This window comes from Schistocerca americana, chromosome 4 (genome assembly GCF_021461395.2).
Source record: "Schistocerca americana isolate TAMUIC-IGC-003095 chromosome 4, iqSchAmer2.1, whole genome shotgun sequence".
In the NCBI taxonomy this organism is placed as follows: Eukaryota; Metazoa; Arthropoda; class Insecta; order Orthoptera; family Acrididae; genus Schistocerca; species Schistocerca americana.
Window position 1 is genome coordinate 181,735,693 of NC_060122.1, and position 20,683 is coordinate 181,756,375.

The following is a 20,683-nucleotide window of genomic DNA, read 5'->3' on the forward strand; positions in this document are numbered from 1 at the left end:
CTGAAGCTAATCGGCTCGCCTGATGTTTGACTTTTAACACTGTGACCAAGTCCGCCTGAATGTGGAGTTACTGATTTTTTAATTTCATGTTTGAAGTCAAGATGACAAATGACAAATGAAATACTTTTTGTGTGTGATATAACTACAGAGTAAAAATTTTCAGATTTATTCCTTTACTTGTACCACAAAACCTTACTTCTTGCCAAATTCTATGATTGTAAGTCAACAGGAAGTACCCTTTAAGTCTCAATGAGCAAGTTCACGACTATCATAAATGGCCATACCTATTGATTGCACTGACTTAGAAGCTACTGTTCACTGTATCACCAAAAGACCATAGACCTTAATATGTGAGAAATTTCAATTGGATACATCCACATATTCCTGAGAAACAGGGTTTTTAACAGTTGGAAATACAGACAGACAGACGACAAAGCAACCCTATAAGGAGTCTGTTTTTACCGATAGATGTGTGGCAAATTAAAAAACAGTTGTTCTGCTTCTGAAAGAATAAATTTTTATCTTTCATGTTGTCGCAGAAGAAGCTGAGTAGTAGCACCGTGGTGTAGTGGTTATGATGCTAAACTGTTGCATGGAGGGTCGTGAGCTCAAAACTCACATGAACTGTAAAATTTTAATTTCTATATTCAGTTCGAGTACATTCTAGAAGTACCCACAAATGTCAAGAATCATTGTACTTGAATGTTCTGTAGCTGTACATATATTGTATGTGTTCTGGCCAGAGGCAGTCCACTCCGTGCTCTTGTATGTTCAAGTCTTGAATGAACCTTCATTAAGTGAAGTTAGTGATCACCATTTGTCTAATTACACATTCCTCTACGTGACATTATTCAGGTGGAGGCAATGGATATTGGAACTTTTGATAGCACACATTACTGGCGACACAGTGGCTCCCATCAGGCCACGACAGAGCCACTGTTTACATGGCGAGAAACCCGAATTTGAGCCATATTCAACAGATCGCAATCTATCGGAGACAGAAGAAGAGCAGGACATGACAATGCAGCAATTGTATGCCACCACACGAGATATCCTTCTGGGTTCTCTGGTGATGATGGCCAAGATCCAAAAAAGTGGCTGAAGGTATGTAAGCGTATAGCTAAATTTAACAAACGGGATGCCACCGTGTGTTTGGCTACCACATTTTTCTACTTGGAGGGCCCTGCCAAGCAATGGTATGGGAACAACGAGGAGAAGTTCACAAGCTGGGAAGTATTCCAGGTGGAACTGCGCAAGTATTTCAGTGACACATGACGGCAGAAGTGCAAAGCTGAAGATAAATTGAAGCGCAGGGCACAGTGTCCAGGAGAAACGACAGCATCCTCCATTCAAGACGTGTTGGAGCTGTGTAAAATAGTGGATCCTAGAATGAAGGAGGAAGATAAGGTTGCACATCTCATGAAGGGTGTTGCTGAGGACATGTATCGAGCCCTACTCCTGAAGGAGGTTTCAACAGCATATGACTTCATAAAATGGTGCCAGTGCATCAAAAAAGAATTACACTCAAGCAGTTTGATCGGCTTCCAAACATCGTATCGATGTCTGTGATGGTGGAAGCAACTGATTTCACAAGTGTTCTTCATCAGATAGTGAGAGAGGAAGTTCAGAAGGCACTTACACTGCACAGCGATCAAAAAACCAAGACGCTTCAAGAGGTCATATGGGAGGAAGTGGAACAGACATTGAACCCAATCTCTTGACCTTCATTTCCCTTTAGAATGGTGAAAAAGTCAAGGCCATGAGGAATTACGTTCCTACAATGCCATATGAGGAACCAGTTTGGTCACCAGATCTGATGTCTGGAGGACCCAGGATAACCAACCACTATGTTCCCACTGCGGACGACCGGGACATGTGGTGCGCTATTGTCAAGAAAGGCGGTAGATATTTTATGACGCCTGCACCAGAAGACAGCAGACTGATCTCAGCCGAGACCAACTATGGGAGACGAAGATGAACAAGAAAATTTGTGGACGATGTAGGTCACCATCGCTGCAAGCTAGCCGCTGGAGAGGACGCTACCCAACACGCCAATCCAGGTCTCCATCGCTGTTTAGAAGCTCCAGCCAATCACATAGGCACCGCAACCTGGAAAACTAAAGGGTGCGACCTTCCTTGGAGGTGAGGCCACTGAAGAGAAAAATCCTCTGCCGTCGATCACTACAAAAAGGATAGGAAACTACTTCGATATCCTCATGGATGACCGACCAGCCCAAGCTCTTGTGGACTCTGGAGCATCATATTCAGTCATTTCGGAGAAGTGCCATCACCAGTTGCAGAAAACCGTATTCGTTGGCAACAAAACATCTCTGCTGAAAGTGGCTAATAGGAAATATGTAAAACCTATGGGAAGATGTACCATTTGTGTGGGTGTAAGTGGCCATACACAGCTGTTAGAAGTCATCATCTTACAAGAGTGTAGTCATGACATCTTTCTCGGATGGGACTTTTTGAAAGCTTCTTAGGCAATTATAGATTGTAGTCACTCGAAGATTATGCTAGACGAGATGTGATATTGTGGACAGAAAGATGTGCATCCAAGTGTGTGGAGACTGTGTGCTGGATTAAATGATCATTCCTGCAGTCAGCACCAGATACGTAACTGCAACTTGTCATGTCATGCATCAACCCATGGATCTTTTAGTGGAATGTGAGAGAAGCATACTACTGAAGAATAACTTAGTCATCCCAGGCTCCGTCGTCTCGTTTAAGAATGGATTTGGTGAATTGTAGATAGTTAACTGTTGATGAGAACCGCAGACCCTTTCAAGATGCATGTGTGTGGCAAACGCTGAACCGTTAATTGCAGAACAGCTGAGTGTCATAGAAACCTCCCATGCCGAGTCTGTGTGCGAAATTAGCGCTACCACTACAAGACAGGATTGTATAGCTCGACTATCACCAGATCTCACTAAGAAACAACAGGAGAAGCTACTTGCCATTCATCAAGAGTTGTTCTGAATGTTTCCATCCACTGGTGAAGAGCAAATTAGACAAAATGATGGTGAAGCACCAGATTAGCACTGGAGACCATTAACCAATAAGCCAAAGCGCATATCATGTGTCAGCAATGCAATGCCGAATAATTGGGGATGAAGTAGAGAAAATGATGAAGAACGACATCATTTAGCCTTCGAAGAGCCCATGGTCATCACCAGTGGTCCTTGTCAGGAAGAAGGATGGCAGTTGGTGCTTTTGTGTTGATTATAGGAAGCTTAATGAGATATCTGAAAAGGACATTTACCATCTTCCACAAATTGATGATACACTAGGTTATCTGAAGGGGGCGAAGTTTTTCTCAACCATGGATACGCACTCAGGATACTGGCCAATCGAAGTAGGTGAAGCTGATCGTGAAAAAACTGCATTCATCGCCCCTGAGGGCCTGTAAGAGTTTAAGGTAATTCCGTTTGATTTGTGTAATGCACCAGCAACTTTTGAACAGGTGATGGATAATCTCCTAAATCACCTGAAGTGGACGATGTGTCTTTGTTATTTAGTTGACATTATAGTGTTCTCAGAGATATCTGATGAACACACAAAAAGACTGAGGGCTGCTCTTAAGTGTCTCCAACAAGGCGGACTGAAACTTAATCCAAGAAAGTGACTCTTTGGAGCAAAAGAAATAAAAATACTTGGGCAAAGGTGTGCGGCCAGACCCACAAAAGGTGAGATCTATAATGGAATTTCCTATTCTTAAATGTATTAGAGACGTGAGAAACTTCCTCAGATTATGTTCTTGTTGCCATCATTTTATCAAAGACTTTTGTATCAAAGCCAGACCACTCTAAGAGTTGTTAAAATCTGATGCTAAATTTATCTTGGGTGGTGCCCAACAAGATTCTTTCAATGTTCTGTGAAAAGCTCTGATGACTGACCCTGTACTTGGTCTGTATGATAGAGCACCTACCGAACTACACACAGATGCCAGTGGGTACGGGATCGGTGCTATTCTGGTGCAAATTTCAGATATTTGCAAAAGCCAAGAGAAACTACTAAACTACAGAAAGAGAATGTCTTGCTGTGATCTGGGTCAATGCAAATTTCGACAGTCTCTCTATGGAAGGCCATTAACAGTTGTTACAGACCATCATTCATAACCATGAATTTTATCAACTCAGTGTATATCAAACCTCTTCATGTTATCCCCACAGCTAGCTATCTCATCATGCCCAATCTTATATGTTTAAACAAATGCCCCTTATTACACATTTTATGTACCTCAGACAGCAATAGCTTAAATGAAACTAATGAACTAAAATGTAATGTTATTCGTAAGCATGTTTACTTTGTCATAAGTCATTGCTATCATACTGATAATTTCAATAATATGTTGATCTACCTGATTTCCCCCCCCCCCCCCCCCCCCCCCCTCTCTCTCTCTCTCTCTCTCTCTCTCTCTCTCTCTCTCTCTCTCTCTCTCTCTCTTCCTCCAACTCACTTTTCTTACCTAAGTGCATTCTCTTCCTTCCTTTGTGATGAGGAACCAGCACAGGTTTCTGATTTTCAAATTCTGGATTGATTAATGTCTCTATACGATATGCAACTGGATCAAATGGATGGAATATATTGAAAAATGCTGGGCAAGTTGGAAAATGAAAATCTTCTCCCAGTGCATCTATGCCTCTCACTGTTACAAACATTCCTATAAGAAAAAAGAAATGAGACTGTGTTACATGCTTGAATACTTTTCACTATAAAGTCTTCATTTCATAAACACTTACCAATTGGAGATCCAAGTGCAAAAAATGCCGTTGGGGTAAACTGTAAATGGGGATATGAGATGTATGGTTGCCCTGTACCAGCATTTCCCATAACATAGCTTATTCGTCTACTCAACCTCCTCCGCAGGAGCGAGTGGTTTGATTCTGAGACAGGAGTTGAATTACCTTGTCCTTCAGTATCCTGTAAATTCAATAATTTTATGTTGTAAAATTATATTCATCTAGACTTTAAATATTATAAACTGATAGAATGTATGTCTTTTTTTTCATACTTGTCTTTGTTAGTGATGATAAATGATTTTCTACTGTGAGTCATACCATTTCACTGCAAAAATTAAACGAATATGGGATATGAGGAGTCACCTTAAAACTACTTACTCCTATTTAAAAGACAGGAAATGGTGTGTTAAGCTAACTTATAAAAAGAATGTGCCTGAAGGAAGTACAGTGGGGCCTTTTCTGTTCCTCGTGTATGCTAATGCTTTAACTGAACCTTTAAGACTTCATGGTCATAAGCTATGGAGATGGCTTATCCTCTGTCAGTTGGGGCAGTGATATGCAAACTGCTGCCAACAGCAGTGAAATGAATTACAACAATCTGTTAACTTATATTAATGCAAATAAGCTCCTTCTAAATACACAATAACTATAATCAAAATAACTACACTCAAGACACAAATGTTATTACAGTTACACTGGTACTTAGCTATACACAAACTTTTGGAGATTAATGTGGATAAACATCTGTCATCAAAATAGTACATAGATCATATTTATAAGAAAGTCAATATATTTCAGTTTAATCATCCGCATCTTTGGTATGATATTGAGATCTGGGTTGGGGCACCAGCACTCTATACAGGTAGTCTTTTTGTATCACAAAAATGAGAGAGAGAGAGAGAGAGAGAGAGAGAGAGAGAGAGAGAGAGAGAGAGAGAGAGAGATGATGGGGAGGGGGGAAGGAGATAAGAGAGGGGGATGGGGGGAATGAGAGAGGAAGGGTAGGACACGGTATGATGGGGTAGGACACGGGATGATGGGGTAGGACAGGGAGGGGGAAGAAGAGAGAGGATGGTGAGGAGAGGGTGAGGATGGCGAGGAGCAGGCAAGGATCAGGCGAGGAGTGGGGCTTGGGAGTGGTGGTGGGGACAGGGGGTGGAAGGAGGTCAAGGGGTATGACGAGTGAGGAGAGTATGGGGTAGGAGGGGAAGCACTAATAGTGATAGCTGACGTCAAAAAGATAGAGCATTGTAGAGAAATTTTCAGAAAATATAAAATACTTACATCTACTCTACATACACCTTGCAGGCAATCATGTTTATGAAAGTAAGTTCAGAACATAATTTAATAGACAGTAATGTACATAACTGTAATATATGAGGAAGGGAAAACTTCCACAGAATTACAAGTACCAAACAGACCGCAGACCACAGTTCGCATATGACAGAAACAACTTTTTACAACAGACCTTAAGATAACTGATCTAAATGCCTTAAAGAATAAACTTAAGTATTTATTAATACAGTGATGCTGTTATTCAATAGACTATTTCAAATTGTAAGGTCTCCTTGTAAAAGTGTTAGTATATATAGCCACTGGCTAGTTTTTGCAACAAAACACTGATAAATTCTGATCTTCACTTTTTTATATCACTGTAGGCATTTATCTTTCACTGGTAAGAGAAGTTCAATTAGTACAACCTTCTCTCTCAATGAGTTGTACCTCTATGTATACGTGAACTAAATAGATGACAATGTCTAAAAAGTGACTGTTATACAGATAACAAGCAAGTAAGTAAGTAAGTAAATAAATAAATAAATAAATAAATAGACATCCATGATGATTCAAATATGTCCCTCAAATTACTTTTCCATGTAAATCACAATGTGCAAATACTGCAGCATTAACTTACACAGTTTCTGCCTTCTGATCCTTCCCTTGATTCAGAGTTGGTTTCTTCTGTGTTTTTGCCTGAACGATCCTTTTGGTTGTAAAGAAGATCAAACAATATTACAGTCCCAAGACTATGGCCTCCAACTGAAACTCCACCCTTGAAGTTAGGATTTCTTTCTTGAAATAAATCATACAAACGGTTCAGCTCTTTTCCTACAGTATCCATAATAGTCTGAAATCAAGAATGTAATTCTATTTTACTTGTACTCCTTAGAGAAAGGAGTGTTAAACCTAATTTATTTAATCATTTGAGATAGTGTAATTACCCTGCTACAATCAAATTAACAGCAAACACATTGTTTAACCTATATTTAATGCACTCATTTTACGATCAAGGCATTTTTAATGCTTTGACATACTACAACAATTTATACACGCTGATCCAAAAATATTGCACACAAATTGAAGGAGCTAGCTGATGAGTCAAAAGTCAACAACTTTGGAATAGGAACTTATCATATTGGAAGTAATCCTGAGCCAGTGAAAGCTTTGGAATGTCGGGAATGACGAGGGAAATAAATGAACACACATTTTAAATTCAGCAAAGATAATACACTGTTTGCTCAACAATGTTGTATATTACAGATGGTATTCAAATATTGGCCAGGTAGGGGTAGGACTCAGGTCCTGAGGATTACAAACAGACTTAATTACATATATGACAGTTCATCCATTCCAGTAATCAAGAATCTCAGCAATTTTTGCCTGTTATTGACACTGATACTTGCAAGGTATCATTCCAAGACTTTCAAGAATGTTTTAATTTCAAGTTTGAAGTTGGATAACTAATGACATAAGAAATATTTCTTGTGCATGACATAATTACAAATTAACACTTTTCAGATTTCTTTTCCATTGATTCTACTGCGAAACCTTGCTTCTCACCATTTCACTGTTTTAGGTCATTAGGATGTACCCTATAGGTTTCAACACGTGAGTTTGCAAGTCTCAAATTATGTGATAATAAATGGCCATATTTGTTGGTTGCATCGACTTAGAAGCGTACATTTATTATGCCGCCATGAGACTAAGGACCTTAGTATGCGACATCCTTTTCAACTTGATACGTCTATCTATTCCTTTAAAAAAAAAAAAAAGGAAAAAGTCTTAATAGAAAGATGGGCATTCGGATAACAAATGACCTTTTTTGTGTGATGTAATTACAAATTCACAATTTTTTGATTGTTTCCTTTGCTGTACTTTTAATCCTTACATCTTACTTCTTGACAAATTTCATTATCCTATGTCAATAGAAGTATCTCATAGTTTTTGATGAGCTAGTTTGTAAGTATCAAAATTTGTGACAAAAATGACCGTATCTTTTGGTTGCACTGGGAAGCTTCAATGTTTACAATGCCAAGGCACCATAGATATTAGTATGCAACACTAATTTCAACTTGATACGTGTACCTGTTCCTAAGAAGAAGGGTTTTTAACAGTCTGACAGACTGACACACATACGAAAAACAAATAATCCTATGAGGGTTCCATTTTTACTGATGGAGGTACTGAACCCTAAAAATGGCGACCACCACATTCAATACAGACATAAAATCTTTGTAGAACATTCTTGCACACACTAGCAAGTATATCAGGCATCACAAGAATCTCATAAGACACTGCAAGTACCCTGGAAAAAGTGTTGGTCAGAAACTAGTGTCAGGCACACAAGGTTTGAATGACAAGCAATTATATGAACATAAGAACAGTACATTATCTTTGCTGAACTTATGGCGCACGTGCACCTAGCATTCCAAAGCCTTCCCCGGCTCAGAATTTATTCCAACACAATTAACTCCTATTGCTAAGTCGTCGTGTTTCGATTCCTCCTTCAATTTACATGTAAACTTTTTAATCGTCCCATATATCACTGATATCTGCAATCTTGTAGACACATTTCTGTCAGTGTAAAACAACATGTAACATCAGAAATACCAAAACCTTTCATCAAACAAATTTTCTTGAAAATTAATTTACCATATGCTGAATACAGATAAAGTCTCACAAATGTCCAGAAAAAAAACCTGTATTCAAATAACCACACTTGAATTTAAAAATAATTTTTCTTTAGGCCACATTCAGTTTCAGAAGGGTTACATAGAGAAAAATTAACCAGAAAGACAGCAAATGATGGAAGGGAAGAAGAAAAAATAGGGCTCAGCATACCATCAATGACAGTGTAATTACAAATGAAGCAGTAGCTCAAAATGCAGGAAGATGGGAATTGACAATGTCCTTTTTTTTCAAAGGAACCATGTCAGAATTTGCCTTCAGCGATTGATGGCCACAATATTATCACAATCAATTCTTCTTTAAGGTTATTTAGAGCACAATATCAAGCAAAAGCAGCTGAACAGATATATTTTGTTATAACTGTACTTTCATCAAGACACAGTGAAATATAAGGAGAGAACTTGAAGTCATTTTTTGTTGTTCCTTCACATTTTCCATTGCTTTTAGGATTCTGTCTTTTAATTAGTTTCTAAATAAAGGAATGTCTTCGATACACTCGGATATCTCACTTCTATTTCCAAAATCTTCCAAAAGTCATGGGGCACACACTAACCAGATTTGTTTTAAAAGTTCCCCGGCGCCAAAAGATTTACCATGCCGGGCAATGACATTTGCTGTCAAGAAACTTTTGGCACTGGAATGACACTCCTTGCTAACACACTTAATCATAGATGTCAACTGTCAATTCCCATCTTTAACAGCAGTACATGCAATATAGTCCTTTTGCTATGATTCACTTTTTTGACAAAGAGATTCGTAATTTGTCGTCGTCATGTTGCCTTTTGAGTGTAAGGGCACTCTACAGTGATGTTATCCATGCCCTTACAAATATTAAAAGAAATGAATATGGATGAAAGGACTAAAAACACATTGGAGCAAGCATGCATGTTGACCCACAAAAATCACTCCATATCACATGCTGTAAAACATGGAGAAATAGTGTAAGGTGCAGCACCTGGGATGAAAAAAGAATGAAAAACGATAAAGGAGCTAAAAGAAAGGCACAGGAAAATTTCACTGGCTGACCACTTACAAAAAATCATGGGTGAGCCAAAAAAATCATGGGTGAACCAGTCATCCTGTTACTGTTGACACATTAAGAGCATGTCCTCATAATTTTTAGAAACAAGTTGGATAAATCACAGAACCTTAAAAGTCTCACCACATTTGTTTGAACATCACTTAAAACATAGGGCAGATCTGCCACTGCCCTCTGGTTCAACACATTCTAGTTCAATGTGATCTACAGTGATCTGAACACCACAAGCGCCACACATTGACAACAGAACCTCCTCCTTTCTGTTAGACTTTGCAACTGACCTTGGTCTCCTAACTGCTGAGAACTGCCTCATGTTCCCTACATCTACAGCTACAAGAGGCTCCTCTCCACTCAGCTCTGACATTTGGCCAAATCGATTGCATATATGCAAAGTATAACTGTCTGAATACCACCTCCCCCTAGCTGTCTTCTCGCCAACTGCCAGTTCCCAATCCCCACCACCCTTCACGCTCCTCAACCTATCTAGTTCCTCCTTTGCACACTGTAACTGCACCTGAAGGACAGAGATCTTACACGCCTGCTATTCTATCAACTTAATTCTACTACAGATTCTGCATTCCCAGGAGAAGATCTTGCTAGAATGCCCACTGGCTTCCCCAATACATTCCCCCCCCCCCCCCCCCCCCCAATGAAAATACTTTGAACAAATCCCACACCGTAACCCACTACTCACAAACATACGACAGAGCCCACACTTACCACTCATGGTAAAACTTTACAGTTACTGAAAAAAAAAAAAACTATACATCTACGTCACCTAAGTTCAGTTACACCAGTAGAACTATTTACAGAACTATCAATGGCAGTCTTGAAATTCTCTGCCTACTAAGAAAGCAACTACTTGTATTAATACTACTACACCACAGCTAATACCAATACCAACAAAACTTCACAAAATTATTAGCTAAAACCAAAAATTCAAGCGGCCACTGGAACACTTAACGAAGTTAAAACACTTAGTGAAAATTTCACTCGAAACAATATGAAACATCAGCTGAAAACTAAAGCACGAAATTTACTAAACAACTTCACCATACAGATAACTCTAAAAAAAAACACAGCGAGGGAAGTTTCCAAAAGTTTATTAAATCATTTAATTGCCACAAACAGCACAAAACATTGCTGAAAACTATTAAATTTAATAACTATATAACAGCGCACAAATAACTTTGTCAGTACTTAGCTTTATAACCGTTACAGCTGCAACTGCACGCTTCAAAATGTAAACACACTACTGAGGCGTGAGGCTTGGACGAACGATGTAAACACACTCCAAAGATGAATAAGAGAGACCTTATCCGAACTATGTGGCTGGAAGGAGGTACGCCACAGCTGTGCAGTGGGCTTTACTGGATGCAGTTTATTATCAGTCACTTGCAGCCACTTGACTTCCCACTGACCCAACACACTGCATCTCAACAGCAAGGCAATATTCTGCAGGAGGAGGGCACACTGTCATTAGCTTGGCACACTACTTTGGCGGCCATGTCTGCCCTTTCATTCCCTGCAATATCCATGTGCACTGATACCCAGCAGAAAGACACCTACTTCCTCAGCTGTTGTAGTTGCAAGAGGATGTCCTGGACATTTCTGGACTATTCTACCTGCTGGGTACAAGCATTGCAAGAGTGAAGGGCACTCAGAGAAATGGAACAGACAAGGAATTTTGCACTTTAAGCACATCTCATCTGCTTCAGTGCCCACAAGATTGCATATAATTCCATATCGAAGACAGTGAAGTCTCACGGCAGTCACACCATAAGCACACAATCAGGAAAAACAACAGAGCAACCAATGGAGCCCCTGTTTCGACATATCCGTAATGACATCATAGAATAATGCATTAAAAACATATGCTGGAATTCAATCTCTCTTGTACTGCACCAGATCCAAAACTACTCTGGGCCCTTGCAATAACCATGGTAGCAGGCAGTGAAAACCTTTTATTTGTGGCTGCACATGCTCCATACCAAGTGACTCCAGGACAGGCTGCACACAGATCCCAAATAGTACTGTCACTCGTGTATGATTGGAGAAAAGGTGTTCCAGAGGTGGACGAGCAACAGTATATTCAGGTAAAGTCGAAACTAAGAGGAACTTACACACTTAACACACAATGAGGAGCTGCCGCCGGATAGTGAGTGGTGGTTCCCCAGTGTCTCAGCAGAGATATTGAGTATTGGGCTGGTCCTGTAAGCACCTGTGGCCAGCCTAATCACATCTACATCTACACTCTGCAAACCACTGTGAAGTGCATGGCAGAGAGTATGTCACATTGTACCAGTTATTAGGGTTGCTTCCCATTCCATTCATTCACATATGGAGTGCGCGAATAATGCTCATTTTAATGCATCTGTGTGTGCTGAAATTATTTTAATCTTATATTCTCAGTCCCTATGTGAGCAACATGTAGGGGCTTGTAGTATGTACCTAGAGTGTCGTCATTTAAAGTCAGTTCATGAAACCGTGTTAGAGGACATTCTTGGGATAGTTTACGTCTATCTTCTAGAGTCTGGCAGTTCAGTTTCTTCAGTATCCCTGTGACACTCTCCCACAGATCCAACAAACCTGTGGCCATTTGTGCTGCCCTTCTCTGTATATGCTCAATACCCCTTTTAAGTCCTATATGGTATGAATCCCACACACTTAAGCAATATTCTAGAATCAGTCAGATGAGTGGTTCGTAAGGAATCCCCTCTGTAGACTGACTACACTTCCCAGTATTTTACCAATACACCAACGTCTACAACCTGCTTTACCCACGACTGAGCCTATGTGATCATTCCATTTCATATCCCTACAAGTGTTACACCTAGATATTTGTACAAGTTGGCTGATTCTGACTGTGGCTCATTGATATTATAGTCATAGGATACTACGTTTTCTCATTTTGTGAAATGCACAGCTTTACATTTCTAAATATTTCAAGCAAGTTGCCAGCCTTTGCACCGCTTTGAAATCTGATCAAAATCTTGATAAATATTTATGCACCTTCTTTCTAACTGTACTTCATTACAAATAACCGCATCGTCTGTAAGTCTGAGATTATAATTAAAACTGTATGCAACATCATTAATATACAACATGAAGAGCAGGGATCTCAACACACTTCCCAGCGGCACAACCAAAGTCACTTCTACAAATAACTACGACTCTCCATCCAAGATAACATGCTGCGTCCTCCCTACCAAACTGTCCTTCATCCAGTCAGTCCCAAATTTCACTCAACACCCTGTATGATAGTACTTTTGAAAATAAGCGTAGGTGTTTTACTGTGTCAAATGTTTTTCAGGAATGAAGAAATACTGCATCTACCTGATTGCCTTGAACCAAAGCTTTCAGTCTGTCATGTGAGAAAAATGCAAGTTGGGTTTCACGTGATCAATGTTTTCGAAATCCATGCTGGTTGGCATGGAGGAGGTCATTCTGCTCAAGCTGTTTGAGCTCAGAATATGTTCTATGCTTCCACACCAAATCAATGACAAGGACACTGGACGGTAGTTTGGTGAATCACTTCTACTACCCTTCCTGCAGACAGTGGGCCCTGTGCTTTTTTCAAAGAAGTGGGTATGGTTGGTTTGTTTGTTCGGCAGATCTATGATAGATTATAGTTAGAAGAGGGAATAAATCACTCACAAATTCAGAACAGAATGTGATACAGATTCCACTGCGTACTGAAGCTTTGTTCAATGTTAATGATTTCAGCTGTTTCTTAACACCACTAACACTCACTTCACTCATCTTTTTAGTGGTATGAGGATTAAACTGGGATGAGTCTCCTGGGTTTTCCTTTACACAGGAACATTTGAAAACAGTTCACCACTTCAGCTTTTGCTTTGATACCCTCAATCTCAGTTCCTATCTCATTCAAAAGAGGTTGGACATTGACTAATGTGCCACTAACAGCCTTTACAAATACCCAGAATTTTTTGGGTTTTGTGAAAGATCATTTGACAACATTCTGCCACAGTAGTCACTGAAGGCTTCATGCATTCCTCTCCTTACAGCAAAACATGTCTCATTCAGCATCTCTCCATCTACTACCCTATGCTTTGTTTTACAGTCATCACGTAGTAATCTCTGTTTCTTTAAAAATTTCTGTACAGTGACTGAATACCAAGGACGATATGCATACGCAATTCTACGATCAATCCCTAATAAGCTAGGAGGTGGTATTGCATTATTCTTATCAATTATCCCATTATGAACGGTTTCACTAGGTACGCAACTATCCAGTGCATATCAATTACTCTCTTAAACTTGAGTCATTCTTCCTCTATATGGTCCTGCCCTGTGCTGACAGTTTTATGTTTCTCATTGAGATAGGACACTACAGATTTTTTTGATCTGGTTTACTGTATATATATATATATATAAACAAAGATGATGTGACTTACCAAATGAAAGTGATGAAAGTGCTGGCAGGTCGATAGACACACAAACATACACAGAAAATTCAAGCTTTCGCAACCAACAGTTGCTTTGTCAGGAAAGAGGGAAGGAGAGGGAGAGGGAAAGACGAAAGGATGTGGGTTTTAAGGGAGAGGGTAAGGAGTCATTCCAATCCCAGGAGCGGAAAGACTTACCTTAGGGGGAAAAAAGGACAGGTATACACTCGCGCGCGCACACACACACATATCGATACGCACATACACAGACACAAGCAGACATTTGTAAAGGCAAGAAGTTTGGGCAGAGATGTCAGTCGAGGTGGAAGTACAGAGGCAAAGATGTTGTTGAATGACAGGTGAGGTATGAGTGGGGGCAACTTGAAATTAGTGGAGATTGAGGCCTGGTGGGTAACAAGAAGAGAGGATATACTGAAGGGCAAATTCCCATCTCCGGAGTTCTGACAGGTTGGTGTTAGTGGGAAGTATCCAGATAACCCGGATGGTGTAACACTGTGCCAAGATGTGCTGGCCGTGCACCAGGGTATGTTTAGCCACAGGGTGATCCTCATTACCAACAAACACTGTCTGCCTGTGTCCATTCATGCGAATGGACAGTTTGTTGCTGGTCATTCCCACATAGAAAGCTTCACAGTGTAGGCAGGTCAGTTGGTAAATCACGAGGGTGCTTTCACACGTGGCTCTGCCTTTGATCGTGTACACCTTCCGGGTTATAGGACTGGAGTAGGTGGTCGTGGGAGGGTGCATGGGACAGGTTTTACACCGGGGGCGGTTACAAGGGTAGGAGCCAGAGGGTAGGGAAGGTGGTTTGGGGATTTCATAGGGATGAACCAAGAGGTTACGAAGGTTAGGTGGACGGTGGAAAGACACTCTTGGTGGAGTGGGGACGCAGTCCCTCAGCCACATACTCCCGACGATCAAGTACCACGGCCGTGGAACCCTTGTCCGCCAGAAGAATGACGATGGATCGGTAATCCCATTCATGATGCCCAGGCAGAGCTTCAAGGAATCCTCAGAACCTTAGGCCCCCTACAAAACCTTTCACCTGACTCCATCAACCTCCTGAACCCACCAACATCCCACACCCCTACCTTCTACCTTCTTCCTAAAATCCACAAACCCAATCATCCCGGCTGCCCCATTGTAGCTGGTTACCAAGACCCCATAGAACGTATCTCTGCCTACGTAGATCAACACCTTCAACCCATTACATGCAGTCTCCCATCCTTCATCAAAGACACCAACCACTTTCTCGAGCGCCTGGAATCCTTACCCAATCTGTTACCCCCGGAAACCATCCTTGTTACCATTGATGCCACTTCCTTATACACAAATATTCCGCACGTCCAGGGCCTCAATGCGATGGAGCACTTCCTTTCACGCCAATCACCTGCCACCCTACCTAAAACCTCTTTCCTCATTACCTTAGCCAGCTTCATCCTCACTCACAACTTCTTCACTTTCGAAGGCCAGACATACCAACAATTAAAAGGAACAGCCATGGGTACCAGGATGGCCCCCTCATACGCCAACCTATTCATGGGTCGCTTAGAGAAAGCCTTCTTGGTTACCCAGGCCTGCCAACCCAAAGTGTGGCACAGATTTATTGGCTCTGAGCACTATGGGACTCAACTTCTGAGGTCATTAGTCCCCTAGAACTTAGAACTAGTTAAACCTAACTAACCTAAGGACATCACAAACATCCATGCCCGAGGCAGGATTCGAACCTGCGACCGTAGCAGTCTTGCGGTTCCAGACTGCAGCACCTTTAACCGCACGGCCACTTCGGCCGGCACAGATTTATTGATGACATCTTCATGATCTGGACTCACAGTGAAGAAGAACTCCAGAATTTCCTCTCCAACCTCAACTCCTTTGGTTTCATCAGATTCACCTGGTCCTACTCCAAATCCCATGCCACTTTCCTTGACATCGATCTCCATCTGTCAAATAGCCAGCTTCACACGTCCGTCCACATCAAACCCACCAACAAGCAACAGTACCTCCATTATGACAGCTGCCACCCATTCCACATCAAACGGTCCCTTCCCTACAGCCTAGGTCTTCGTGGCAAACGAATCTGCTCCAGTCCGGAATCCCTCAACCATTATACCAACAACCTGAAAACAGCTTTCGCATCCCGCAACTAGCCTCCCGACCTGGTACAGAAGCAAATAACCAGAGCCACTTCCTCATCACCTCAAACCCAGAACCTCCCACAGAAGAATCCCAAAAGTGTCCCACTTGTGACAGGATACTTTCCGGGACTGGATCAGACTCTGAATGTGGCTCTCCAGCAGGGATACGACTTCCTCAAATCCTGCCCTGAAATGAGAACCATCCTTCATGAAATCCTCCCCACTCCACCAAGAGTGTCTTTCCGCCTTCCACCTAACCTTCGTAACCCCTTGGTTCATCCCTATGATATCCCCAAACCACCTTCCCTATCCTCTGGCTCCTACCCTTGTAACCGCCCCCGGTGTAAAACCTGTCCCATGCACCCTCCCACGACCACCTACTCCAGTCCTATAACCCGGAAGGTGTACACGATCAAAGGCAGAGCCACGTGTGAAAGCACCCTCGTGATTTACCAACTGACCTGCCTACACTGTGAAGCTTTCTATGTGGGAATGACCAGCAACAAACTGTCCATTCGCATGAATGGACACAGGCAGACAGTGTTTGTTGGTAATGAGGATCACCCTGTGGCTAAACATACCCTGGTGCACGGCCAGCACATCTTGGCACAGTGTTACACCATCCGGGTTATCTGGATACTTCCCACTAACACCAACCTGTCAGAACTCCGGAGAAGGGAATTTGCCCTTCAGTATATCCTCTCTTCTTGTTACCCACCAGGCCTCAATCTCCACTAATTTCAAGTTGCCGCCACTCATACCTCACCTGTCATTCAACAACATCTTTGCCTCTGTACTTCCACCTCGACTGACATCTCTGCCCAAACTTCTTGCCTTTACAAATGTCTGCTTGTGTCTGTGTATGTGCGTATCGATATTGTGTGTGTGTGCGCGCGCGCGCGCGCGCGCGAGTGTATACCTGTCCTTTTTTTCCCCCTAAGGTAAGTCTTTCCGCTCCCGGGATTGGAATGACTCCTTACCCTCTCCCTTAAAACCCACATCCTTTCGTCTTTCCCTCTCCTTCCCTCTTTCCTGATGAAGCAACCGTTGGTTGCGAAAGCTTGAATTTTGTGTGCATGTTTGTGTGTCTATCGACATGCCAGCGCTTTCGTTTGGTAAGTCACATCATCTTTGTTTTTAGGACTATTTATTTACACTAGATTCATTATATTTCCATCATGAGTGGGATTCCAAATTACCTGTTGTAGGTAGTTTTCAAAGAATGCATTTAGTAAATTTTTATAGGATGTCTTATCATGCCCACCACTAACAAAACTGTAATCTTCCCAATTAATTGTTGGATAATTAAAGCGTTCACAGACGATTACAGTGTGAATGAGGAACTTATTTAAACGTGAATTGAGGTTTTTGCTGAAGTGTGCAGTTAGGTCAGGAGACGAGTCGGATGAGTGATAGAAGGATCCATTATCTTTTTATGATGACCCCTCATAGTGGTCTTGCCCAAACAATCTCGCATGCAGCTTCAATTTCTATCTCAGTGGATTTGAGTTTCTTGTCTACTGTGACAACCACACCACTTTCACTTCCCATTTGCCTGTTCTTTCAATAGGGATTCAAATTTTCTCCAAAAATCTCACTGCTATCAATTTCAGGTTTGAACCAGATTTTTGTACCTAGTACTATGTGAGCTTCACTGCTTTTCAGGAGTGCTTAAAGCTCTGGCACTTCGTTGTGAAAGCTTTGGCAGCTAACCATTAGGATTTTAATACTCTCATCTGTGAGAGGCATTTCTTTTGATCTTACACTGATATTTCTGGGTTTACTACAGTTATTGTTATCTGGATTGAATGGAGGGTCGCCTAATCTAAAATCACGTCATGTGTACACCACAAACGGTCATATCTGAGTAGCATCCTCTGTTGCGTACTGCACACCCGACCCACTTAGGGGGACCCTAAAGTTCTCATCCGTATGGCAAAAATCCAGAAGTCACAGTCTAGCTTGTTACAGGAGCGTTGAAGGTTTTGGTTCAGTCCTTCTGCTCAACACGGAACCAAAGGGCCATGGTCAGTTTTGGGACAATGCTCCAAATTGTGAGCTTCATCGAAACTCCATGCACAAGCTGGTCTTCTCAACCTTCTCTGCCAGTCACTGGAATGACTCAAATATGGCCTCAGAGCCCAGAAGACAGGCATCATTTGTTCAAACATGCATCACAATCTGCTTTAGGTTGAACCCTGTTCCCTCGCTGGCTGTTGGAATAGCCTCTTCGACATGTTGAAGGAGGCCCCAAGGCATACACAATGAGTGCACCTGGTGTCCTTTTCTGTCCTTGCTGCCATTTTCCCAAGGGGTACCATCATTCACCATATGTTTGAATTGCTGACAATTAACAATTAACAATTAACAGATCCCTATCCTTGTGTGTTTGCTGCCTCCTGGCACCAGACAAAACAGTTTTCCCCCCAAAAGGTGAAGTGAATCCCACCAGATCAGTTTCAGTTTCAGTGAAAGACAATACCTCAAACTTGTTGGTTAGGAGAATCGGTACAACACCCACGCTGTTCAGGACACCTAGCTCTAACTCTGAAACACCACTCACAGTCAGGTGAATGAATAATGACAGATCTCTTACTTTCTGCAGAGCAGACATGAGCCACAGGAGTAGATAATACTTGAGGCACTTTTGGTACTGGTACCATAAGTACACGAGTCTCAGAAGCTCTTCCAACACAATGACATGCACCAGATACCAATCATTTGATAGTGGCCAGGGAAATTTCCAGCTGTATATGACTTAACCAACTCGCTGCTTATGATTGTTAACCAACTCATTCTGTGTTCAAGCATTCACAGTGGGGCTGCATTTTAATTGGTGCAATTTATTACAGGACAGTGAGCAAATAACTTTAAGTCTGCTGATTATCTTTTAATCTCTTGAGCTAGGAAGATAATTTTGCTATAAGAAATGAAGCAAATACACAAAACAAGATTTCTATTACAGAAACAGAAAAACCTGTGGTAAAAATTCTAGTTTCCCAAAAACCTTTGAGGTTAAGCACAATTGTTAGCAAACTCGAAAACAAAGTTAATTTATGGTAAATGTTGATAATATATAGGGCTACACCTCTTTAGGGGAAATCTAGATGTAACACAACATGTCACTCAGCACTTCTGCTACAGTAAGTCACAAACACCGATTTACTACAAATTAGATTATGTACAGGACAATAGCAGCTTCCAAAAATTCTCAAAAATGCACGTTTATCTGCACTGATATACAATGAAATTTAGAGGTGTTCTGTGACCACAAATGCTGATTCACTACAAAGTACTCATACCAGTAACTTACAAAAATATAGGTTTATAATCATCCAAAAATTCTAAAAAAAAAAGATTATTTCTCATGTTATTATACAATGAAATTAGAGAAGATTGTTTTGAACGAGGATAGGCCTACTGTTCTCAAAAATTTTAAAAGAACACAAAAAAGTTCAAGTCCACAACTGATGATGAGAGTAATGTTCAAAAATTCACACTATATCACAATCAATGAAAACTTATGCAGAAGTAGTGAACAGTGAAACATGCAAATCTAGAATTTCAAATCAGCACATGAGTCTCATACATCTGGTCTCCCACAAAACCTAAGTTGGCTATTATTTATAAATAAATGTGCAAACTACATGTTTTTTTTTTTTTTTTTTTTTTTTTTCATTTAGCTGTTTCTGTGCCAGTTTCTATACTGCTGTGCCAAAGAACATCACCACAGTTTGAGTTTGTATTGGTCAAAATCACTGAAGTGTGCAGCACCAACAAAGCATGTTTTCTGCCTGTTTGCAGCTAACAATGTATGTGGATAGTGTCAACAATCTTAAGGAAAAAAGTCCTCAATGACCAGTAGACTGTGCATCCATAGTCTAGCCGTGAACACACAAAACAGCTATAAAACTGGAGCAGACACACCCTTCTACTCCCCAAGACCTGTGACTACGACACTTTATGATATTTAGTGCTTTCTGGGCTTAGGCGTAGTAACCATGACAATTTGGAGTTAAAAATGAGACCCAAAAACGTCACTGAGTATTTTTTTAAATGTAGAAATTAAAAATTTAAAATGTAGAAATTTAAAATTTAAAATATAAAACAAACACACACACACACACACACACACACACACACACACACACACACACACACACACACACACACACTTCTCTAATGACTGATGACTGCAGTGTATGTTGCAACTGACAGGTCGACTCTGCAACACTGGTTGGAGGAACAGAAAACAGCAATGCACCTGACTCCTTACTGCAGACGTGATACTGTTTATGGCTATGGCAAAGAGAGTAACAATTAAAATACTGACCTGAGAAACACAATTCTCCTACTCAAAACGAT

General features: G+C 41.1%; 1 protein-coding gene across 1 annotated transcript in view; it reads right to left on the reverse strand.

The window, feature by feature from the left end:
- LOC124612903 (phospholipase DDHD2) overlaps window positions 1-20,683 on the reverse strand; it is a 200,643-nt gene that overhangs the window by 50,744 nt on the left and 129,216 nt on the right. The window contains exons 8-10 of the mRNA XM_047141375.1: window positions 6,658-6,870; window positions 4,746-4,926; window positions 4,472-4,666 (exon numbers count right to left, since the gene is read on the reverse strand). Coding sequence (XP_046997331.1) covers window positions 4,472-4,666; window positions 4,746-4,926; window positions 6,658-6,870 — 589 coding nt within the window. The remainder of the gene's footprint in view (window positions 1-4,471; window positions 4,667-4,745; window positions 4,927-6,657; window positions 6,871-20,683) is intronic.